At 52.1% G+C, this 24,641-nt stretch overlaps 1 protein-coding gene across 7 annotated transcripts in view; it reads left to right on the plus strand.

Annotated features, from left to right (window-relative positions):
• HOXB3 (homeobox B3) overlaps positions 1-24,402 on the plus strand; it is a 40,658-nt gene extending 16,256 nt beyond the window's left edge. The window contains exons 1-5 of one of the 7 annotated variants that reach the window (XM_032457824.1): positions 7,924-9,711; positions 10,597-10,707; positions 17,643-17,730; positions 20,612-21,210; positions 22,060-24,402. In XM_032457824.1, coding sequence (XP_032313715.1) covers positions 20,763-21,210; positions 22,060-22,907 — 1,296 coding nt within the window. In that variant the 5' untranslated portion in view covers positions 7,924-9,711; positions 10,597-10,707; positions 17,643-17,730; positions 20,612-20,762 and the 3' untranslated portion in view covers positions 22,908-24,402. Of the gene's footprint in view, positions 1-51; positions 106-4,970; positions 4,995-7,923; positions 9,712-10,596; positions 10,708-11,464; positions 11,484-11,522; positions 17,547-17,642; positions 17,731-20,611; positions 21,211-22,059 lie in introns of those variants that run through there. The other 6 variants (XM_032457823.1, XM_032457826.1, XM_032457825.1 and 3 more) reach the window with 6 other exon arrangements.
• The last annotated feature ends 239 nt before the right edge of the window (positions 24,403-24,641 follow it).

Consider the following 24,641-nt stretch of genomic DNA (forward strand, 5'->3'; position numbering starts at 1 on the left):
TTTGGAACCATAAAGTTGAAAACTTTTTTCTCTCAGTTTGGAAGAAGCCGTTCGTCATGAAAGGGATCTGCAGAGTTCAGGCGAGAGGAGGCGAGAGGCGCAAAGGTAACAAAGCCCCCGCCTGGGCTGGCTTTTTTTTTTTTTTTTTTTTTTTTGGATCGTTTTATGAGCTCTTTTTACAAGGGAAAGAAGCAGCACTCTCTCGCCTCCTTTTTCTTTTTCAACTATCTTTGCAGGGTTTTTATGGTGGACGCTTGGTCAGGTTTGATGCCTTTTATGATGACTGATGCTTGAGTCGGGGAGAGAGAGGGAACTGACACCTGGAGGGTGTTTGAACTGATTGGGACTGAGGTGTCAGAGCTCCTGAAAAACCCCAGAAAATGTTGTTTGCGAGGCAGCTCAGAAGTGCTTTTTCTGGTTTTAGAAAATGCCGGAGGGCCTGGGGAGCCCTGGCGTGTGTGCATGTGTGTCTGTAGCGAGGTGCACATGGGGCTGCTGTATTCTGTGACTCTGCTTGTCTAAACCGGAGGCTGGTGTCCCACATGTCTGTTTACCAGTGGGCTGTTGTCACTGCCATCTCCTGGAAAAATGGAATGCAGTTTTTGGATGGAATGCCTCAACCTCAGTGCTGGATATAGGTGGATGTCTTCGTTTTTACTTTTCCTGTCTAGTTTGGGATTCTAGACAAATATTTGCAACTCTCTGGAGCAGGAAACTGTTCCTTTCACAGGGGAGGTTCGTCAATGCTGGAATCTTCCTCTTTGACTCTGCCCCCCTTCTTCCTGGAGGCTCAGAGTTTGCTTTGGTTTCCTTTTGCTCCTTGGTTTGGGGGCTCTGTTCCCCTCTCTGGGGCCCTGCTTCTGAGGGTGAAGGAGCCAGTGGACTCTGCCTCAGACCAGAATGCACTGGCCCCTTTTCCCCGGGGCTCACTGAGAGTTTGGAAGCAGGAGGCTGGCAGGAGAGAGAGTTCATGGAGAGGCCACGTTTTCTAGGCGATTAGCTCAGTATTAGAACCACAAAATGACCTCGGAAGCCCCTTGACCTCTCTGAGACTGGACATTGTGTTGGCTCTTGCCTCCTGCCCAGAAGGGAAAGTCACACCTCTGCAGGGAGGGGACCTTGTGTGTCCCATCTTCTCCACTCCCCAGCCCCCAATCCCTTCTTTGCTATCTTGGAATTTTTGGGTTGTTTTCCTATTACTGTCTACTGGGGAAAAAAGAAATAAAACTTTGAGCACAGCTCAGGGAGGGAGGTTGGGTGCTGGTCTGTCTCTCTGTGCAGACCTCCTTCCCTCAGCCAAACTCCACCCCCACCCATGTCCAGTTCATCCTTCCTTCTTTCCTGTTTCGTTGGAGGGAGCTGAGGGAAGAAAGACAATGGGGGGCAGCTATGAGAGGTCCAGGGGCCTCAGAGAGCTAGGGAAACTAACCCTGGGTCCTAAGGAGGGAGAAGGCTCCTACTATGGCTACTGTTTCAAGGTCTGTTATCCAAATCCACAGCCTCTCAACCCATTTTCTGAAGTTCCTTTGTTTAGGAAGCTATTTCTAAAAATCACTCTCACCTCCTTCCCCTAATCCCCAGTCCCACCCTAGCTACTCACGGAGCCCATGGAGTACCTCCCCACCTAGAGGAGCAAGAGATGGGAGGAGGGCCAGTGTAGTCTATTCTGGCCATTTCCAGGGACCGCTGTGCCACATTAACCAAAGTTTCCAGCAACTTTTAATTTTGAGAGGTGCGTGGAGGACTTGCTAAGAAGTGAACTCAGAGCCTTTTCAAATCTGCATTCTACTGGCTGGATTGAAAATCTACACCAGCAACCATCCTCTTAGGAGGGGATAGAGACAAAGGGAGAAAGACAGACAGACGACAGACAGACTCCAACTGGGAAGAGGAAATGTTCCCTTGAGTTAAGACTAGGAGAAAAAAACCTTGCTGGGGTATATGTGAGGTGTTGGTTTGCATCTTGAAAATTGTCTCCTGTATCTTGGGGACTCTGTTTCAGGCAAGGAATAACTGGCATTGGTTGGCATTCTCTCCTTTGTCCCTGGGTGGCTTAATAAATGCTGGAGCTGGAGGCCTTGGTAAAAAAGGGAGTGAGCAGAAAGGCAAGCAGAATGGCTCCTGGAATGAAAATATTTGGGGCTCAGGGGATCTGTGCGCCCATTACTCATAAGTGCAGATAACCAACTGTGAGCCCTCTGTAGACCCAGGTGACAAATATCTAGTCACCTGGGTCTTTATAAGCTGCTCTCTGCAATGTGAGGATTAGAGGACCACCACAGGGAAAGAGGGAGAAACAGTGGAAAGGGAAGGCTGGGGTTCCTTCAAGGGTTTCAGCCCCACAGGCAGAACTGCGGGATCTTCTGGCTCCCTCACTCCCAGATCTCAACCTCTGCAGAGCCCATCATTGAGGGCAGGCTCCCCAGCCCCCTGGGCTCACCTTCTTCGATTTTAGCGGCCATCCCAGTCCTTTGAATATTTGGACCTCTCTTTCTCCATTTCCCTGGCCCTCCGGCCCTCCGCACCCTCCCTCCTACTTCCACCCACCTGAGCAGACTGGGAACCCACAGTCAGGCCAGAGCCCACCACCAGAGCAGCCCCAGCACCGGTGGTGGGTCTCCCTGGGAAGCGGTGGCCTGGGAGGGGGGTCTGGTTGGAAAACGGAGTTGGGAAGTTTCCCAGCGTGAGTTGAGCGCTGACGGATTTGTGATCGGCCATAAAACCGGCGCGTTCAGATTCGTAAATCAATCTCGCCTTTCTCACAGTATAAACGTTCGCTTTATCGGCAGCAAGAAAGCGCTCCGCTCGCGCTCAGGCGCTTGTTTATTTGAACATGGACATTCCCAGGATCCGAAAAGAGTGTGGGCATTTTAACAGAACCTGTCCAGCGTGCCTTTGCGTCATCTGCTGTTCTTTTTTCTTGTCCTTTAAAAATAATTTTTTGATTTCAGAGACTGCTGTCCTCCCATGCTCCAGCATCTCTGTCTCCTGCTCTCTCTCCTTCCCACCCCCTTTCATATTTTTCGTTTAGACCTTAGCGAAGTGCTTTTCTTTGGAGGACTACTTTTAATGGACTTGTGGCCAGGACTTTGCAGCGAGTTGCCCTTGCTGGAGCCCGGCGCGGGGCTGAATTCAATACCAGTCTGCGTTTTGTCTCTGCACAATCAAAGCCGACCACCCCCCTACAGAGCCCGGGCCTGCCGGCGCCCCCACCCGAGCGCTGGGAGCGGGATTCCAAGGGGTCTAGGCCGGCCCGGTGCCTTGGGCAGGGGCAGCGCTGCAGCTACCGCCAGACCGGATACCACATGGGGGTGGCTGTTTTTCTCGGGGGTTGTTGGGGCACCTGGGTCCTCAACCTTCTCCCTGTTGAGTTGCTTTTGGTTCAGACCCCTCCAAACAAACCACTGGCAGCCCCTCGGCCCCATGTCCATCCCCCACCCCCCAAATGCCAAATGGCATCTCTTTTTCCCGGTCTGCCTGCCCCTGCAGCCGTGGCTGCCCCCGTGCTGCTGAAGATAAGACTGGGAGTGTGGCCGACGGGCTCCTGCAGGAATGTCTTCTCTGCTTCCCTTTGCAACCCCATCCCACACTGTGGCCAAAGACTGCGATTCTGATCCTAACTGGTCTGCTCCTTCTGGCACCAAGCTGTATGTGAAGGTTTGGAGGGATGTTTTGTTTTGTTTTGTTTTGTTTTGTTTTTTTACATCTGAGATGAAGTCTCTGTACATTTCTCTCTCTAGGCCCAGGGAATGGATTTCTCCTATCATCACCGGTGTTTAACCCTTTAATATGCAGCCCCCATCTTTTTAATTGATCAGTCTCCATTGTCTGCCAATTGGAAGTTCAGGGTACTAACACCTGGAAAATGGGGATGGGACAGATCAGGCCAACTTCAAAGCCTCTTTCTTCCCTTTCCTTCCCCTCCCCTCCATTTCACATCTCCAGTTGTCTTCACTAGTGTGTTGTGGGGCAGGGTGTTACATAGGTATACAGAGACTGAGTGTCCACTTCTTTTGTGTAGGAACCTTAGTCCAGGTCTTTGTCTCTAGAGTGTATTCTCAGTCAGTCAGTAGAATTTGGTTCCCTGTAATAGTAACACAACGGGAAAAAAAAGTCCCCCTTGTGGTTACACTCAACTTTGGAAGCTCCCGATGCCATCTCTTTATCCTGTCCTTTTCCTGCCCTTTCAAAAGGCACCACAAAAGATTAAAAGGGGAGTTAAAGCCAGAAACCCCTTCTTTATACATATATAATCTAGACTTATGAAGTATTTCTTTTGAAATTCGTTCCTTTAGAAATTGTTAGTTATTTAAGAAAGAGGGGGAGTAGGTCCCACTAAGATAAACACTCTAGGAATGAGGGAGAGAATAGAGTTGGGGGGAATCTTGATCTTAAAAGATGCAGAGAGAGGAACTAGCAGCTGAGAAATCCAGGGGCTTGGAGAAGGGCTCCGAGCCCATCCCACCCCACCCCCCAGATGCCCCCTGCAGACTATTTCTGCACCTCCACGAACTAAGCAGAAGCAGGAGGAGAAGGGAGACAGGAGAGGTGGGCCGTGGGTAAGTGTGTCTGGGGGGTGGTTACGGAGTGTAGGTTCAGCAGGTACAGATGCAATTGCGGGAGAGAGGAGAACTCGCTACTATTCCATTGGTGGGTTGGGGGGAACCTATTTTGCAGGAAAATTTCTCCTCCTGAAGGGGAAGGTCATAGTGGTCCTTTGAGCCTGAAATCGAAAGACCCCCTTCCTCCTCCTGGTCACGTGATTCATTAAATAATTAATGCCGAGGTTGCAGAATAGATATGTATTCGTCAGGAAAATCGCAGGCTCGGTCTCCCTGTTTCTGACGTGCAATTCAACTGTCCTTTGAAAAACAAGCCTGTACCCCGAGAAAAAAAAAGAGAGAGGGGGAGAGAGAGGGAGAGAGAGAGAAAAAGAGAGGGAGGCAGCAATAAAACAGCCCCGCAGCCGGAGCCACACCACGGGCTGGGGTATTGTAAGTAGAAGGGATTTCTCACTACCTACCGCGTCTTATATGTCCATGTAAATTTATTGTTTGTTATTAATGTTATTGTCGTAAAATGTGACAAATAGCCATCTTCATTTCCTGCCATTTCTCTTCACACGGTGCTCTGTGTGTTTATACCCATTGAGGCATTGCATAGAGATTTTAGGAATATTCCTCTTCTCTCTCTCTCTCTCTCTCCCTCTCTCTCTCCCTCTCCTCCAACCTTTTTCTTGATTTATAGCAATATGGGTGTCAGCTTCTCGGCCGGCGTGCCAGCCATTGTGTGTGTGTGTGTGTGTGTGTGTGCGCGCGCATCTGCGTGTGTTTGTGAGCGAGTTGTGTTGTTTATGGCCATGTCTTTGATAAATCATTTCTCACAGAAAATGATGTGGAAGCTGGGCTATTTCTGCGGCCGGGAGAGAGTCACTCTCGCAGGCACTTCCTCTCGATCTGCTCTGCTCTGCTCCCAGGAGTTGGTTATTTCAGACGATTTACAGTAATATATCAGCAGTTAATATGAAAGCTCTATAGCTGGAGGTCTTAAATTACAGCATCTGTGATTATCAATTAAGGCAAGATTTGTATAAATTTGGTAAACCAGAAATGCCTCATTGGCATATAAACCCAGTCAAAGACCACGACCTAATATAAAAATTATATTTGTGAGCCTGAGAGAGCCAACATTCCTGCAGCAGCAGACAGAGCTTCATTTTTCAGCAGTTCCCCTTCAGGAGTTTGGCTGCTCCGAAGCCAACCGGGGGTAAAGAACCCAACTCTGAAGGCAGAAGGAGCCTGGGGGCAAGAGAGGTGGAGGCAGAGGAAGAAATTACCGGAGTTGAAGGCAAAGCTTTTTGTAATCGATGGGGACCAAATAGAAGTCTTCTGCATTCAGAGGGGGCTGGAGGGATTAAGTTACAGTATTAAAGCTTAATCTCTAGGACTGATGTGTATGACAGGGTGTTGAGGGTGGGGAAGGAGGTACCCAAATTGGGGGAGACAATGGAGGCAGAGGTTGAAGGGCAGGGAGGGAAGCTGAAAGCTTTGGCTCCCCACCCTCCTGGCTAACAAAACAAGGAAGTGAATTCACACCCCAGTAGCCTTCCTTCGACCTCCTGAAACAAAGAAAGTTTCCTCAGCAGCGAGGGACTATGTGTGTTTGAGGCTAAAGCAGGGAGAAGTTCTCTAAGTTCTTCTAGAAAGGAAATCCAGGAATCAGGTGGTCCCAGAAAGTTGAAGAGTATTCCAGGATGTGGGGTGTGTTCCTCTCCCTAAGCCCCCATCCAAAGAGGGAGCAAACAGGGTGCGGATTGGGAGGGGGAAAGCTGGTAACTATCCTCTCCTCTGCGGTCGGTAGGTTTCATTTGGAGGTCTCAGTCCCTCCCCAACAGGGAAGGGTCTGCTGGTGGAGAGCAAAGGCAGAGGTGGCTTTGGGGGATATTACTCGTTGTGCCCCAAAGTTGTTATGGATGAGGGCCAGAGGGCCAGAGGGCCAGAGCCTTTGCCAAGTTTGGTCCAGGCTGCTAGCTTCTCCTTCCCTGGCTGGAGCCTGGCCAACTGACTTTATAGCCACTATTATCTGTGATACTTAACTCTGCCTGCTAGTGTAAACCTTTGAGCAAGAAAATTAGAGTGATGCCGCACCCAGGTGTTAATTATTCATGGCATCAACTGCGCAGTGGAGCAGCGGCTTAGGCCCCAGTCCAGGCACATCCAGGAGCTCACTCCCATGGTCTATTCCCAGTGGGCACTGAGCCCTGTCCTTGTTAACAAGCAGCTATTTTGGGTGGGTAATGGGTGAGGCCTCCCAATTTGGGAGTCTGAGTTGAAAAGGGTTTAGGGAGAAAGAGAAGGAGAAGGTCAAGACCCTAGTCTGGGATAGGTGGGAGCATTACCTGGCCTACATAAATGGAAGAGTCTGGATTCAGGGGCAGCTTTGATGGGGCTGGAGGCAGCAGACCTGAGGGAGAGGGGGCTCCAAACTCTGCAGGCCCCCCATCTGTGAGTGTTGGAGAATCCCACACTCAGTGTGGGAAGCAAGTATGTCCTTCTCCCTCACCTGGGAAATGAAGGGGGGTAAATGTGGAGTGGGTGAGTTCACCCCCAATCTAGTGCTCCAGAATTCAGGCCAAAGTCTTGGAATTTCTGAGAGATGGGGAAAGGATTACTTCTTCCTTGGAGAGGAAAGGGGACATGAAGGAGAAGGAAGAGGGTAGAATGATATCCGAAGCTTGTGAATTCAACCTGCTTTGGAGGATGGGGAATGGCAGGAGAAGGCTGAAGGACTTGCTGTCTGGGACAGCCCAGAGCTAGTGGGGAGAGCTGGGAGCCAGTCCCACAGGCCCCTGCTCCTGTGCTTCCAACTCCTCCCTCCTTCTCATCTCCCCTCCCCCTGCTGCCTTCGCCTGTGACATGGAGGCCTGATCTAACCACCCCCCCTTCCTCTCCATTCTCTCAGCCCCCTTTAGGTCTTTGTTTCTTCTGGCCCTGGGGATACCCCCTCCTCTTCCCTTTCCCCAACTTACACACAGACTCTTCCCCAGGAGACAAAAGCACAGAGACCATCCCTCCACCATTATCTTTTAGTCAGTCGCTGGCCCCTCACCGAATGTGAGTCCTGGTGCCCTCCATCCAGGCATATAGGCCTACCCCCCAAACTCAGCAGGTTTGTTGTTGTTGTTTTTAAAACATACATTTGGTTCATTTAGCCATAAAGCACCCTGCATCTTACCAGTTCTGCACACACACACCCCATTTGCTTCTGTGCTGTTCAGGAGATGGGATAGAATGCATTTGACGGCAGGGCTTTAGGAATGCTGCTGACTCTATCTTCTCTCCAGACTCTGCTAATGTCCACTTTTTCTATATAATTATAGTGTTTATCCCTGTGCCTTTAAGCTGGGCTGCCAATGCTTTAATAACCAGAGGAGTTAAATAGAACGATGAGGAGGGAGAGGTTGAAGGAAAAAGAGGAGGCCCCAGAGAGAGACCAAGCAGTAAGATCCCTTTCTGAGGTGGGAAGTCAAGGCAGAGCCAAGGAGAGGATGGCAGGGAGAATGGAGGCTAAGGCCAGTCAGAGGGGCTGGGAGGCTGTCCTGGCAAAGGGAGCCCCACAACCTGGATGGGTACACACACACACACACACATACACACACACACACACAATCAGAGTTAAGTGAGATGGGAAGTGGAAAGGAAACCACTCCCTTTGCCCTCTCCTCTGTAAAAGACATCTCCATGGCAGAGGGATGAGTTTCCCCTGCAGAGGACAAGGACCTAAGGCGAAGGGCTCCACATTTCCCCAAGGAGAGGGGCAGCCTAATAGGTGAGCCCAGAAGTGATTTCTGGAGACGCTCCTAAGTCCTTAGCAAAGGCTCAATTCAAATTCACTTAAGACAAAGATAGAAGCAGAATGTGAGAAGACAACGGAACTGGGAAGGGACAGAGACCACAGAGATGGTTAGAAAAGGCAGAGAGAGAAGAGAAAAACAGAGACAGAAATATGGAGAAAGAGCACATCCCCCTTGGGGGGGGGGCACAGATTGAGGAGAGGGCTGTAGGGTCTGAAAGCTCCTCCAGATTCTGTGCCTTCTTAAAGGCACCAAAGCCGAGGCCATTCCAGAAGAAACTGTCCCTAGAATAGGTCCTGGGGGTGCTAAATCAGGTGTGAGGCAAAAGGGGTAGGAACTCAAGTGTCTGGGAATGGCCAGGGTGTCTTGGGCACTTCAATCTCCTCTCCCACCACCATCATCAGTAACTTAGAGATTGGAATCTCCCAAAAAAGAATTCCACCTTAGGATGGGATGGGCGGGCTGCTGGTTGGGGTCTCTCACACCCGGACCCTCAGAATCCTCTCTGGTCTCTTTCCCCCTCCTGGGTTTCGTTGCTTCTTTCCCTCTTCAGGGACAGGGAGAAGAAGTTGATCTTCCAGCAGCCTAAGAACTTTCCCTCTCACCTCCAATCCACATCTCCCTTGAACCCCCAGCCTGAACAAACGGATGCTACCCTGACTAATCTCCCTCCCCCATCTTTCAGGAAAGAAAAGGAGAAAGGGAAAGAAAGTTGCCACCAGCCTAAGCAGCTTTAGACAACTCCAGGGAAAATGGAAAACGCAAATCTTTCTCTCTTCTCCAATTCCTCCCATCACCCACTGGCCGCAGCTCCGCTCCCTCCAACCATCGCGTCCCCCATCCGCCTGTCCCGTCCTGCCCAGAACTCTCTCCCTTCCCCTCCCTCCTCCGCCAGGCGGGACATATGGAACCCATTTCGCCGGTGACATTGAAGAGCCGCCGCGCGCCCTCCTTCCGCCATGGCGCCCCCGCTCTCCCCGGGCCGCGCCTCGCCGGGCCCCTGCCAGTCGCAGCTCCTCCGCCCGGCCGCTCGGCCCGCTCGCGGAGCGAAGCCGCCACCCGGCTCCGCGCCAGGCCTGCCCGCCTCCCGCAGCCCCACGCGGGCCGCCGCGCGCGGAGAGGGCGCCCCGGCTGCTGTCCAGTGCGGGCCGCGTGAGCGCCGGCCGCCCGCCGCCTCGAGGGCCGAACAAAGCGGCGGCGGCGGCGGCGGCGGCGGGCGGGCTGGGGGCGTGCTTCCGGGCCTCTCCCCGCGCTGGCGGGGCCGGGATGAGGCCGGCGGCTCGTTCCCCACCGGGGTCCCGGGACCCGGGCCTGGCCCGCCGCCCGCCGCTGCCCGCGCCCTAGCGGAGGTCGCACAGGTAGGTGTGGGTGCTGAGTGGGCTCCCGGGCCGGCTGGGGTGGAGAGCGAGGGTGCCTGAGACCCCAGGCCCGGGTGCGGAAAGAGACGGCTCCGAACGGTGGAAGACAGAGATGGGAGCAAGTTAAAAAGGCGGTGGGGGCGGAGGATGCGGGCGGTGTGGAGGAATGCGGCCCGCTGTGGGTGTGCAGACAGGACCCGGTTAGGGCCTGGAGAGCGCTCCCGCTCAGGAAGGGTGTTGGAGGCTGTGTGGAGGGGTTTCCAGGGGGAGTTGGGAGATCTGGGTTGTGAGGGAAATGTGGGGGGCATTTGCTGGGATGGAGGGCGGCTGGGTGCTGCTCCCACAGTCCAGCTGCCACCATGGCCAGAGCCTTTTAGCACCTCGCGGGTTATTTGAAGCTGAAACTACAAGGGGTTGCGCTGAGGCCGGGTGTTAAACTGAGAAGGTAGGAGAGGGGGTGATTTATGGCTTCAGAGAAGCTGTGTTTACTCCCTGCCTGCTCTGGAAACCAAAAACCAAACAGAGCAGAGGCAGGAGAAGCCTCTTTCCTTGGAGTGAGAGGCGATGCCAGGTTGATTTGCTGGGATTTATTTTCCCAGATGTGGGGAGATGGTGGGAACTGTCCGTTTGCAGGCACAGGAGAGTGTGCAAGCATGCACATGTGTAGGTGTTTTTGTGTATTGAGTGATTTGCACATTGTGTGCTAAGGCTGGGGTTTGTCGGGTACAGTGTCACTTTCCAAGTGGGCACAAAGGGAGCTCGAAGAGGACTCTGCATTCTCTGGCCTTGGTGCTCTGGGATGGGATAGCTCTGGACACACTGCTGCCCAGTGCTCTCGCCATGGGGTAGTGCTCCGTCCTACCTGTGCTTTCTTTCCTCCCACAGCTACATGCAGCAGTACCCACTTGGCCTGGTCCCTGGCCCCTGTGTCATCTGCCCACGCCGCCTGATCTTCACTTTGAACCTTTAACTTTGTCGTGGGAGACTGAGGAATTAGTGAGCACAGCTGGGCGGAGAGGAGTCGGGGGAGAGGAGAAAAAGGCCTGCGGTGGTGGTTGGGGGGCTTGAGGTTAGCCTGGATTCCACCAATACTGCTCAAATTCCCCCAAAGTCTCTGTTTGGGAGGGGGCGAGTGAGCACAAAGGAGAACAGAGCAAAAGAGCCATGCAGGATGAGGGGGGTGGGGAGAAAAATATTTTGACCCCCAGATTGTTATTTCCGCAGGCCAACTGGTGGCTCTTGCATTTCTGTCCAGACGCCTGGCTTTGCCTGGAAATTGTTTTGCATTAAATTTTCTCAGCCACAGAATTATCTTTCCTCGCCTCCAGCTAAACTTGCATTTTTCCACCAGACACTTGGGCCCCGCACCAATGAAATCTGAGAGGAAGCGGCTGGGCCCTAAGTGGCCGTAATTTAATTGATTTTATCATAAATCATCAACTTGATGAAGAACTCGAGGTTTCAGTGAAGTAAATTGATATTAATGGGAGTTTCTTGAAATGCAAACTCGCCGCATTGTTGGGGCATCTTGAGCTGGGAGAGGTAGATTACATGTGTCCCAGAGCATAGAGCTTGGACCCAGAGCCCAGCACAGCTTTAGGGGGTCAGGAAAGCAAGCTGTGAGGGGCAGCTGCAGGCAGACCAATTTCTGTAGGGGAGCAAGGCAGAGAATGGAACTTTGTCGGGGAGAGAGCAGAGTCTGACTCTATGAACCCTGCTGACAGTCTTGGGAATGCTGGTCTCCAAGTGGGGGGAGACTGTTGGAGAAGCTGGTAGGTGTGTGGGCAGAGTTGGGGGTCGGGTGAGAAGGCCAGGCTGGTACAATGGGTGCATTGACTCCTGGTTAAAAATTGCCAGGTTGAAGCCTTCCTCCTCTAATTACACAAATTAATTATTTACTGCTCAGGATGCTGTGTCCAAAAATAGCACTTTCAATTTGGTGTTGAGGGTGGAAAACAACCCACCCTCAACACTGAAGAGCAGTAAAAATCAGTGCACCAGCCTCTGTGGGGACCAGGAGGTCCAGGACTTGGACTGGGACTCAGCAGTGGGAATGTATGCATTTAACTCCTAGGAGGAAATAGTTTGCGTTTGGCTGAGATGGTGTCCATTGTCTGACTCAGTTTATTACTGCTTATTTTTGCCCACTTTCACATCAGTACGCACAGAGAACCACAAACTGTCAGCCCAAAATAGGACCTCGGAAGATCATTTAGCCCAAGCCCTCCCCTCCATACATATGCTCTGGCTTTACAGAAGGGGACAACTGAGGCCCAGTGAGTTCTCTGCTTCAGATCCCACAGCCAATCTGGACTGCCTAGAATCCGAGCCTCCTGATTCCCAAGGCTATCCCAAGTATGACTTTAGACAAGTCACTCCCTGGCTCTGGGCCTCAGTTTCTCTATCTGTAACAATGGAAGGGTTGGCCCTCCCTGAGTTCTTCCTAGTTCTGACCTTGAGTGACTCTCTAGTGCTTGGGAGCAGCTCCTGCATCTGGGTATAGAAATCACTGCATGCATATTTGCAATATACAGGGAGTTTGTATATTTCAGAGCAGTGGTTGCTCACTCTGACTGGCTCTAGTAAATCCATTGGAATCTGGACTATTCCTCATTCTGAAAGTGTCCTTATTCTCAGCAAAGGAGAAGCCCAGGCTTAGAGCAGAGGAGACAGAAAGCAGTGGGAGGGACTAGTTGGCTGGGTTGGGCTGGATTGACATTTGGAGTGGGGCTAAGGAAGGAGGGGGCTCAGCTTCACAGAGCAGGCACTTTCCCTGCCAGGAGCTGAGGCTGGAGTTTCTGGGAATGCAGCTTTTGTAGTTCCTCCTACTCCAGCCCAGGGACTGAACTGTGGTTTCAGAATTTAGATTCTGTGACAACAGGCCACCACTGCCCTGACCTCCGAGTCTTTGAGCCCTTCCTTCTTGTGAGAGGGCACACGCAGGGTACCACAGCACTATACCAGGTCTCCTCTCAGGGCAGCCAGGACAGAAGGCCTGCAAGGTAGATGGCCCCTGTCCTATTTTATTTTCCATATCTTCCCCTAAGTGGGGGAAAAATGATAAAATTCAAAAGAAGTGGGGCTTCTCAAAGGTTGCATGGTTGTGAGAAGGGACATTTCTTGTAGGACCAGGGATATGAGGCTAGCAGAGGAGGGGAATTTTCTAGACTGCCTTGAAAAGTGTGGTCAGGGATATGAATTCTGATGGAGAAAATGGAAGAGATGGGAAACAAATTCATCTTTGGGGTTCTGGAAATCAGTCTCTGGCCAGGTAATCTACTTCTTAAAGTCTTACCTCAAACTCTATTTTGAGAGAAGAAAGGGAATAATCAAGGGCCAGCAGGCCCTGACTCTGGCCCTATCCCATTCTGACTTTGGAGTTTTATATTTGGAGGCAGTTTGGGAGGCCTTCCGCTGATTGGTCATTAATCCGGTGAGTTATTGTCTGCTAAACAGAGGTCACGGGGAGAGAGACATCCAATCTGTCAGGAAGAGACCTGCACAGTCCCTCTCAGCAGGCTGGGCCCCTGTTCCTCTCTTGCTAAATTCTCCCTTCCTTCCCCAGCAACCCCCACCCCCCACCCCACCCCAAGCTGTCCAAGATTCTCCCTCTGTCCACCTTTGTCTCTACATCCCCTGGGGTGGGGTTTGCCAGTCCGGGACTGAGATTCTAAATGACATGGACCCCAGATTCAGAGGGGCTCAGATGCCAACAAGGTGCCCACCTGCCCTGACTTGGCCCACAGCACCACCATCCGCTTATCAGCGCGTTAGGGCGGCTTCCGTGGTCGCGGAGCAGACTTTGCAAACCCTCGTGGCCGCCCTGTTTTGTCCTGTCTCCTTTTCCCGCTCTGACGCCTGGTGTGGGGGAGGAGTACAGCTTGGGTTTTTCTTCTCCAACCTTAGCGGCCTTTTTCTTCTTTCCATCTCTGCTTCTGCTGAGCCGGGTCTACAGAGGCGTGGGGCTTCTTTCCTCTCCGCCCCTTTGTTCCTTCCAGCTAGGGCATCTTACAGCGGTGGGAGTTGGGGATCCAGAAACCGAGAGCAGTCTTCAGCAGCAATTCCCATTTTACAACCCCCAGCATTTTAAATCTTTATTTCAAAGAGATGGAGATTCGGGTGCATGTGTGAACTTTTCAGAACTCTGCCACAGCCACAAAGTTTGGCAGTGAAGCTGGAAGAGTGTAGGACGGGGAACCCAGAAAGGACCAGAATGAAAGAGATCGCTAAACGCCTCGCCCTGGACTCCCAGGTCCTGGCTTCTCCGTGAGCCCGGAGGGCTAGGCGAATGTGGGGCTGCCTTAGCGGGGGGCAGGATCCTTGGTCTCCCCAAGGCTGATATCAGAAATCGATTTTAAAGGAGCCAGCCAGTTTGTCCTTACTGAGAGGAGAATTTTCGTTTGCTCTTTGATGGTTTTTTGGGGGGAGAGAGAAACAGACATGATCCCCCTAAGGCCTGGAAGGGTGGGCAGCCAGTGACCACTAAAGGGGGTTTTAAGGGCTCCAGGTTCCCCGGTACTGGGTACGGATTAGGAGGTGGGGAGGGGAGTGCCGGGTGCTCTGGCTCTGGGGAAACTGAATCAGAGAGGGGGACATTTTCTCTAATTTTTACCTTTATTGTTAATTCCTGCCCTTATTAGCTTACACTAAGGTTTCTATGTCTTAATCTTTCAATTTTTCTTTTTCAATTTCTCTCTCCCACACTTGGTAAGTTGCTCAAGTTTCCTCCATTGAATCCAGGAAAAGACTGTTCCCTCTCCTCTCTCTAGTCTGCCCCTAAAATCACAAATTCACTGTCCAGACCCCAATGTCTTCTCTCAGACCCTTATGGTGTTTCCCACCCTAAGGTCCCTGCCCAGGCCCCTCACTGCCCCTCCTTTGTCCCCTGAAATTTGGAGGGTCCCTAGCCTGAAGCGACACCTCAAACAAATTGGGTGCCCTGGGGTTGCCCGTTCTACTCTCTGCTCCTGACCCTCCCAGCCCCAAACAGGGGCAATCAGTGAACCACAAATCTCCAAGAAAAGGAATAAAAAGGCAAGAAAGAAAACAAACTGGGATCTAATTGCATCCCAAGCATTTCAAATTGACTCTACTCTCAGAATGAATAAAGAAGCCCCCCACTCCATCTCCTACCGCATTTGTGGGCGCTTATCCTCTGAGATTTTTCTCCACGTTAGCTTTCTTGTTCCCAGTCCTCCTTTTCACTCCCACACCACTGCACCCCACCTCCTTGTATAGCCAGAAGGGACCACATGAGCTGAGGCTCCGGGAGGGGAGGGGTCCACTGCTGTCTCTACCCTCGGCTCAGCTCCAGGCCAATCCTCCTGCAGGCCCGTGGCTGGCTGGGTGCCCTCTGGGTACTCTTTTTATTCCTTGAGGCAAAGCTATGCAGTCCCACAGGCTTCCAGGACCTCTTCTCTTAATTTCCTAGTGACCCTCCCTAGCTAAAGGTAGCAACAGCTAGGCGAGCTGGAGGGTCTGAGATGCCTTCTTGACTTTAATTTTAAGAAGGAAAAGACCCAGAGGTGCTGTTCCCTTAAACCTCTGGAAGCCTCCCTGGGCAACCCACCAGCCCCAAACATAGGGTCCAACCTAGCAGGTCTCTAACCAGATCTCAGGACAGACTCTGCAGACACTACTCAGGCAGCCCTAACTGCTCTCTCTGAGGTTCCTGGCTTGAGCCCCAACACTGGATCTGACTTGGGCATTTTCTTTCCTTGATACTAATAAATACAGAAAAATGGCTTCCACCTTCCATCTTCACCTCCCCAACACCCTTCCCTCAGCCACCAACTCCCAGCTCTCTAGGCAGGTGGTAGGATCCTCTGGACATCACAGTGGGAGGCTCTTCAGGCAGGCAGTTCTTATTGCTGAAAGGTAGGGAGGCCATGGGTCCCCACCTCCACCCTCATTCATCTGGGCACCAGGAAACTGCTTCAGTCCATGAAGCTTGACTTGGTGGGCCTGGAAGAAGTGGGGGCCAGAGGAAGCCAGGGACCACTCCCTAAGAGAGCAGGACCCTTTCTCAGCCCAAAGCTAAGCCTGTGAGTGAGGTGCCAGAGGATGTGAAGGAGGCTTTGCCAGACACAGCCACCCTCTCCTGGAGGGAAGACAATAGCTGGAGACCATCTCTCACCTTTTTCTCCCAGTCTCATCTCTCCTGGTTCATCCAGATGGGAGAAGGCAAAAGCCAAAGATTCTAACCAGGAAGTCACAGGGTAGTGGCTGGCTCTGTCTACGCGGAGTTAAGAGAACAAGATTTCCAAGCTGCCTTTGTAGAAAAGAGAGACTGTCGGCCTTCTATTTTACCCCCTAAGTCCAGAGTCAGCAGTTGGGCAGTTGCAAACACTCCTGCTTTTGGAAATGTCCTGGTGCTCTTTTTGTCTTATTCCTCCACCAGGAATGGCTCTTCCCCCACCCCCGCCCCAAATCTGCAGACACCTACATTCTTACCTCCTGGCTTCCTCCTACAGGCCTCCTGCCTTTTCCTGCCCTTCTCAAACACACCCTAAGAAAAGTTTAGCTTTTGTAGTTTTCCTCACTTGTGCCAAGAATCCTAAAATCTTGCAGACCTAAGAGAAATAAACAGGTTTGTTCTGAATAATAATAAAAATAACCATCCTCCATCTCTTCTGCCACTGCATTTAAAATTAAGCCATTTTGCTGGTTCTTCTAATCTTAGAAGTACAAATGTCCTTATCACCTCTTAGCTTCTTCTGCCTATCTAGAGGTGAGAATCTTAACAGAAACTTCTTAGTCAAGTTCTTACAGCTTCTATTGCCAGCCGAGTCTGGAGCTCAAGCTAAACACTGAGTCCTCCTTTTGTCACCCTCTCCTCAATCCCCCTCCCCCTGCAAGATGGTCTGGATTTTTAAAATAATCACTCACCGCTTGTTGTCTGTTCTCAAAAATGGGGGGAGGGGGGATGTTAAAAAAAAAAAAAGGTCTGGCCTTCCCCTCTACCAGTTGGAAACTGGGCCTGGAGATTTGCCGGGAGAGAGGAGGAATAGTGAGGGTGTAGGGAAGAGAAGAGACAGAGAATGGGAGACTCAGAAGGAGGGAGCCAGAGCGGGAGGGCGGGAGACCAGCCACCAGTCCCGGAGGAGAGAAACAACTTGGGGAAAAAAAAGTGTTCTCACTTGGAATGAATGCGGAGGAGCACCCAGCACCCCCACCCCACCCCGGGGAGGCCAGGGCCTTTGACTAGGCCTCCCAAGCGACTTCCCCAATTAGACTAAAAAGGGTTTATTAGTGATGGGGCAGAGGAGCTGTGAACTACACGGGCTTTGCCGAGTCTTTGCGCTCCTCTTCCTCCCCAGCCAAAACCCTCAATTTAAAAACTTACCTGTTCTTAAAAAACAAAAACAGAAGTCAAAATCTCTACCTTCTTTTCTTTCTCACTCTTTTTTTTTCTTTTTTTGCCGGGGGCGGGGGGATATTTAAAAATCCCCCCTCCCCCATCACCACCATCACCTTCTTTCCTTATCAGGCATCTAAGCTCGCTAAAGGGGGAGAGGTGGGGGTGTGTGTGTGAGCTTGTGTGTGTGTGTGTGAGTGAGTGAGTGAGTGTGTGTGTGTGTCTGTGTGGTTTTTTTCCCTGTGCAAAAGCAGAGGCCATTGTTACGGAGAGTAGGGCGTACCAGTCTTATAGGGCAACCACACTGTGGCGGCTTGGCCGTGCCGGAGCCCGGAGCTGGATTCTCCGCGAGCTGAGCCGCCCGAGCACCTTTCGGTCTTCTTCTATTTTTTTCCCGCTCCCCCACCCCCTCCCTCCTGCGCACCCCCGCTCCTAAGCCGAGTGAATTGAAGCGGACGCCGCGCGGCTCCTCCGGCCGGTCTGCCCCTCGGGCTCCCCAGCCGGGGTGGCTATTGGGGGTGGGGGGGGGGCGACGCAGCTTTAAACAGTGGTCTTTTTTTCCTTTGCCTTCAAGGAGGGGAGATTTCTCGCCTGCCGCTCGCGCTGGGGCTCGATGTGAATATATATTATGTCTGCCTGTTCTCCCCTCGTCGGTGGCTAAGGTAAGCTGGACTGAAATAGGCTATCAGTTTGTGAATGGCGGAGAGTATGTCTCAATGATTTATGGCCCATATGACTCCAATCTCGGTTCAAGAAGAGTTCACAAGCTTTAAGCTTCCTTCCACGCAGCGACTCTCTCTCTCTCTCTCCTCTCTCTCTCCTCTCTCTCTCTCCCTCCCTCCCTCCTTCTCTCCCTCTCTCCCTCTCTCTTCCTGTTTCTCTCCTTTCTCCTCTCTTTTCCTTCAGCAGCCAGATTCTGGGCTGAATTTTTGCCCGGCTGCTAAGAAGTGCCTAACCTTTTTCTCTCTTCCTTTCTTTTCTTTTATTTTTCTTCCTTCTATTAATTATTTTTTGAAGTCCTGGAAGGTGGCCTAGACCCTCTCCTGGGGCTTCCCTAGCCATTGTTACTCTCCCCAGCTCTTCGGGGGTGTGCCTGGAAAGGTGGGTTTCTTGGGGTGGCTCACCGCCCTTCTCCAGCGAGACCCTGGGGGGAAGCCGGGAGCCACCGTCTCCTTCCCTCCCTCCCTCTCTCTTGAGAAGCCATATGGAGCCTGGATTTTTCCAACATGGAGGCAAGGGAAATAGACATGTTTGGCTTGGTAGAGCTGCTCCCCACCCCCCTTCTCCTAGATCCCCAGATCTCGGATCCCCTCCGCATCTTTCCCTCTTCTCACTGTCCCACCAGCCAGGCCTCTGCGCCCTCCAGCCGAGCACGGCCTGGCAAAGTCCTGGTGCGGAGTTGCTAAGGCGCCTTTTAATTCGGTTACCTCCAGAGCCCAAACTTGCTGCTGCCCTAGGGCTCGGCCCTTCGCCCAGTGTGCTTGGAACCTGCCGCCGCTAACCGTTTCCGCATCCTAAACACTTTCTCTTCGCCTCCTTGGGCCAACATAGGTAGTCGCCCAGGGCTGAGACATCCCGGCGGCGGCAGCCGGAGGCTAACTCCATCCACAAACCTTCCTGGCCCTTTCTCGCCGCCGGCGGAGTCTCCATTCTTTCCTATCACGTCTCTGGCTTCTCGCTTCCCACACGCTCCTGCCTCGGTCCTGCGATGGTTTGTGGGTTTATTGGAGGGGGAGCGACAGGAATTTCGGCCCCAGGCGTCTAGTCGAATTATTGTTTTATTATCATCATCATCATCATCATCATCATCAACATCATTACTACTGTAACAATCATTTAGACTAAATAAAGCCAGGGCCAGCCATCCAACCACCTCCAACGTTTTTATTTCATTCTCCTATCTATTAATAACAAACTCAACTGATGCCTGTTAATTAATTCCCCCTTCAGCCAGGGCTGCTCCAAAGCTAATTTTGGTTAAATCATCAGAGGATAATGGTAATAATAATAAAGGGATTGGGTCAGCCTGGTCAATTGAACTCTGGTTCTCCTCCCTGAAAGGACTTGCTGCTTTGCAGACTCATGTGTATTTCCCAGAAACAAATTCTTCCCAGAAACCAATAGGAACTCAGGGCTACTGGGCTCCCTTTTGAGTATAAATCTGTGCCATTGAGAAAGGGATTTATGTGTGGGAGGGACTTCCTCCACCTGTACTCCTTTTATTTTCCTATTTTTAGTTTTCTTTGGAGTTGACCAGCTGGGCTGAATGAGATTTAAATAGTTCAAACTCGCATATCAGAAGAGAGGGTCAGTCTGGAGGTTTTATGAAAAGTGATAGGGAGAGGTTGGGAAGACAGATGTGGGGGTGAGATGCAGTCAGAAGTTTCAGAAGAAATACACAAAATCCTATGAAAACTTGAACCTTTATTTTTCCAGCACACTTTTAAAGCTTGCATTAAAATAATGATTTTTTTTTTTTGCCTCAGAGAACTTCAGTAAACAGGGGCTCCCTGTTTCCAACCCAGAGAATAATATTGTTCAGATTGCTTTGTTTACTTTTTTTCCTAGGGAAACTTGTTCTCTTTCAGAAGGCACTTTCTCATCTCTTGGTAGAAAAGTCCAGCAGTTATCCAATTTCTTTCTTCTTTTCTTCTTTTGGGGAAATCAAAGAAAACAGACTGTCAAGAAAAGTGTGGGAAAAATTGAGTCTGATGGAAAAAAAATGGAGGTGGGGGGAACCTAGGCCAAATGGTCGGGGAAATGGAAACAATCCTGTTCCATTTGGGAGCCCCATGGAGGCTGCTGGCTGTGGGGTCCCAGACTTGGCTAGCAAAGATTCAGACTGGGAAGTGGTGGTACCTGTAGCAGGGCCATGGAGGAGCCAGTTCCACTAGCTCTGGAGGTTAAAAATCTTCAGGAAGTTTCTAAGTCAGGCTGTGGTTGTCTTCATGAGGTGGGAAGGGAGGGAGAGAAGAGCTCACACCAGAAGGTTCCCTGCTCAACCTGTTTCTCCCTCCTGCCTCTTTTGGAGATCCTCAGTTTTTTTCTCCAGGCTAGACTCTGCTTGGATGAAAGAGACCTAGATGGAGGCAAAGGCAGGAGGCCTCTCAGCTCAGAGGAGGGTGTTGATGACGCTTTTATTTTGGAGCCTATTAGTCCCCCCCCAAACTTGAGCCACCCTATCCCAGAGTTGGGGCGGGGGTAGGGAGAGGGAGGAGGAGAGGTCAGGGGCTAGTGTGCAGGCAGGAGAGAAGCAATGGCCCTTGCAATATATAAGATTCTATATCTAGGCAATCCCCAAAGGAGTAGAGTCCTTATTTTTTAAGTGGAAATTAAAATTGGTGGGCTTCTTCTTTTAAAATTAAAGTGGCTGAAATAAGAAAAATCTATTTCAGGTCAAGAAAGTGGCCTCAGCATCTGCTGGGAAGACATTAGGTTGGGGAGAAGAAAAAACCCTATTGATGTCAGTTCCCTTTTCAGTTCCTAAGATGGATTCGAGCCCCAGTCCTCTTCTCCCCCTGTGTCTCTTCTCTCACCCTGCAGGTCAAAAGCTACGAACAGACCTCGGGAGGAGGGGGGCAGAACAGGGAGGGGGGGTCCGGCGTGCCACGTGACCCCCAGGGGTGCCAATGTCCGGTCGTGAGGGTATCAGACCCTTGCAAGTTGCCACCCACTGCCCGGGCCTCGCCAAGCGATGCAGAAAGCCACCTATTACGACAACGCCGCGTCGGCACTCTTCGGAGGCTACTCCTCATACCCTGGCAGCAATGGCTTCGGCTATGATGGGCCCCCCCAACCCCCCTTCCAGGCCGCCACGCAACTGGAGGGCGACTACCAGCGCTCGGCGTGCTCGCTGCAGTCCCTGGGCAATGCCGCCCCGCATGCCAAGAGCAAGGAGCTCAACGGCAGCTGCATGAGGCCGGGCCTGGCCCCGGAGCCCCTGCCCGCCCCGCCCGGCTCACCCCCGCCCAGCGCCGCACCTACCAGTACCACTAGCAACAGCAGTAACGGGGCCGGGCCCAGCAAAAGCGGCCCTCCCAAGTGCGGTCCTGGCTCCAACTCCACCCTCACCAAACAGATATTCCCCTGGATGAAAGAGTCGAGGCAAACGTCCAAGCTGAAAAACAGCTCCCCCGGCACAGGTACCAGCTCTCTGCCTTCCTCGCCGTCAGCTTTTGTCCGGGCCAGGAATGTCAGTGTTATTCTAACACCCAGCCCCTAGGCGCCCAGGCGGCGGTCTGGGAACAATATCAGGTGGCGGCAGCGGCAGCGGCGCATTTCCCGTGCCCCCCACCACCTGATGACCCCTGACCCCGCCAACTCCCTCTCCCTCCTGCCACCCTCCACCTGAGTTTCTGAGGGATCCAGAAGGCCAGGTGCTCAGCCTCAGCCCTTCGCAAGGCCGCAGAGCCACGAAACGCTGCCAGTAGACGCAGAGTCGTCAACGATTGATTATTATTAAGTATGATTACTGTGGGTATTAATCACAATCGCTTGGGCGGCCCTGGGTCCCGGCCTCCAGGCATCGCAACCTCTTCGCGCCACACTTTCGTGCCCTGCCCAGAATGTCCAGACCCCCCCAAGGGTTCTCAGGCACCTACCCTGTCCACTGGACGGGGCGTGGTGGAGGTGGGAAGGGTGTCTACCACACCTAAAATTGGGGATAAGGTGGGGAGAGCGTGCGCGAGAAAATCCAGCCCTAAATAAATGGCCATGCGGCTCTGTCTGCGTGACATGATCAAATTTTCATAAGCTGGGGCAGCGAGAGGAGAACAGGTCTCTTAATAAATGCCACTATTATAGAGTGTCCGCTAATGCGACGGGCGTGGGGGTGGGGGGAGAGGAGGAGGCGGGGACGCGAAGGGGAGGGCGGCGGGGGCTCCGAGTCCAGGCCTGGATTTATTAAGAAACGATGCATTCAATTTCGGCGTGTTCAGTAATTATCTTTTATTTCATTTTCTCCCCTTCCCACCCCTCCCCCTCGGATCCAGCGGAGGGTTGCGGCGGCGGCGGTGGCGGAGGAGGAGGAGGAGGCGGAGGAGGCGGCGGGGGCGGCGGGGGCGGCGGCGGGGGAGGGGACAAGAGCCCCCCGGGGTCGGCGGCGTCCAAGCGGGCGCGGACGGCGTACACCAGCGCGCAGCTGGTGGAGCTGGAGAAGGAGTTCCACTTCAACCGCTACCTGTGCCGGCCGCGCCGCGTGGAGATGGCCAACCTGCTGAACCTCAGCGAGCGGCAGATCAAGATCTGGTTCCAGAACCGGCGCATGAAGTACAAGAAGGACCAGAAGGCCAAGGGCCTGGCCTCGTCTTCGGGGGGCCCCTCCCCCGCCGGCAGCCCTCCGCAGCCCATGCAGTCAACCGCCGGCTTCATGAACGCCTTGCACTCCATGACCCCCAGCTATGAGAGCCCGTCCCCGCCCGCCTTCGGCAAAGCCCACCAGAATGCCTATGCGCTGCCCTCCAACTACCAGCCCCCTCTCAAAGGCTGCGGCGCCCCGCAGAAGTACCCCCAGACCCCGGCGCCCGATTACGAGCCTCACGTCCTGCAAGCCAACGGGGGCGCCTACGGGACGCCCACCATGCAGGGCAGCCCGGTTTACGTGGGCGGGGGCGGCTACGCGGATCCGCTGCCGCCCCCTGCCGGCCCCTCCCTCTACGGCCTCAACCACCTTTCCCATCACCCCTCGGGGAACCTGGACTACAACGGGGGGCCCCCTATGGCGCCCAGCCAGCACCACGGACCCTGCGACCCCCACCCCACCTACACAGACCTCTCCTCTCACCATGCGCCTCCTCCTCAGGGTAGAATCCAAGAAGCGCCCAAATTAACACACCTGTGATGGGAGATGGAGGGCTGAGGGATGAGGTCCTGGAGTAGGGGAGACCCAGGAGGGGCAGAGGCTGTGGAGTTCTGGAGGTCTGAAAGATAGGGGTAGGGAGGTGGCAGTCAGGCTTTCTGGGAAGAAAGGGTCTTGGGGCTCCTTCCCCTCTCCCTGGCCTGAGAGGTTGCTTTTTAAAACTGTCCTGCAGCCCTTGGTCAGTTTGCCTGCCAACCCACTGGAAAGGAATCCACAGCAGATTAGAGATGACCCCATCAACCCCAGGCCTCCAGCAATACCCAGTTGGAATTCCACCCTCGGGAATGGCACAGAGGAAGAGGAGATAGGGAAACAGGCAGAGAAGCACATTTCAAAAAACAGACAAGATGGCTAGGCCATCACCAGCCAACTTACCTTCCATCTCTGTGTCTCTGTGGTTAATTCTTCCAAATCTTGATTTTTTTCCTGACAATTCTCCTTTAAAAAAAAATTTAAAACACATTTCAAAAACCCAAGGGCACGAAACACGTCCCCCTCCCGCCTTCCTGAAACTTCAAATTTCTTCACATCTATTTGAGGTTGATTGGGCACTGCCTCCATTTCTAGTCACACATTTTCCTGCTCTAGGACATTACTATCTATACCCCGCCCCCATCAATTATAGTCTTCAGAGGGCTCAGGGATGGTGAGAGATCCTGAAAATCAGAGCTGTCTATATATATATATATTTGTCTTTTATGGAAAATCTGGGAGGTGAGGGCAGGCAAGTTGTCAGGACTGAAGGTTTGCCCATTCCGCTGCCTCCCATCTCAGCTCCAGGTCCATCCCCCTCTCGCCACAGAAGGCAGTTGGCAGCACGAGGTTCTACACTTTTATTTTCTCCTGTTGCTCTCTTGACTTAACGTGAAAACAGGGTATATTTTAACAAACTGTCTGTCCCAGGCAGGGGCTGCAGCTGGGCCTTTGAGCCTTGCTCAACCCTGGACAGGACACTTTTGTTGCACTTAGAGTTTACATTTTAATGGATATAAAAACAACTGTGAGAGATGCCTGGGCCTGCAGGAGTCTAGCATCGCTCAAAAAGTGTGTGTTCTAGTGAACATTTTCATATATATTTATTGGTTATAGCCTGTTAAAATATTTTCTTTTTTGTATTATTTATCCCCCTACATTATGTATTTATATGAGGGAAAAAGGAAAAAATTGTACTTTTTTTAGTATTTACTTGTTATAAAGGACGTTGTGTTCCCTGTCATGTAAAACCAGCTATTTTAGTTATTATTGTACTCTAGAAAAGAGCTGTAGATTTATGTTAAACTCGTACTTATGAGCAATTGTAATTAGTTCTAAAAGGCATGAACTCAGCTCCTAATTGTCACTGTATAGTCCTGAATTTGTAGAATTAGAGTTAATTCCCTCTTGGAACTTTCTTTGTTCTTCTGTAGTTACTTTTTTCCTTACTTAAAAGGGTTGTCTGTCAAACAATTCTTGAATAAACTTTCTGTTATCAATTTTATCTTGTCCTGGTGGTCCAATTTAGATAGCAGAGCAGGCTGCTGACTGCCAAATTTCTCCCAAGGGAAGAAGGACGTTGAAGACTCTATCTTGGCCTTTTTGTCCACTGCTCAGGCCCCTACCTCCCCTTTGCTGTGTCTCAGGTTTATGTGCTTTTTCTTACACACAAGCTTGGAACCTTCTGCCAACTTCTTTAGCTTAGATTTAACTAACAAGTTGAGGGTAAGGGGAACTCGGGTG

This window comes from Camelus ferus, chromosome 16, assembly GCF_009834535.1.
Source record: "Camelus ferus isolate YT-003-E chromosome 16, BCGSAC_Cfer_1.0, whole genome shotgun sequence".
NCBI lineage: Eukaryota > Metazoa > Chordata > Mammalia > Artiodactyla > Camelidae > Camelus > Camelus ferus.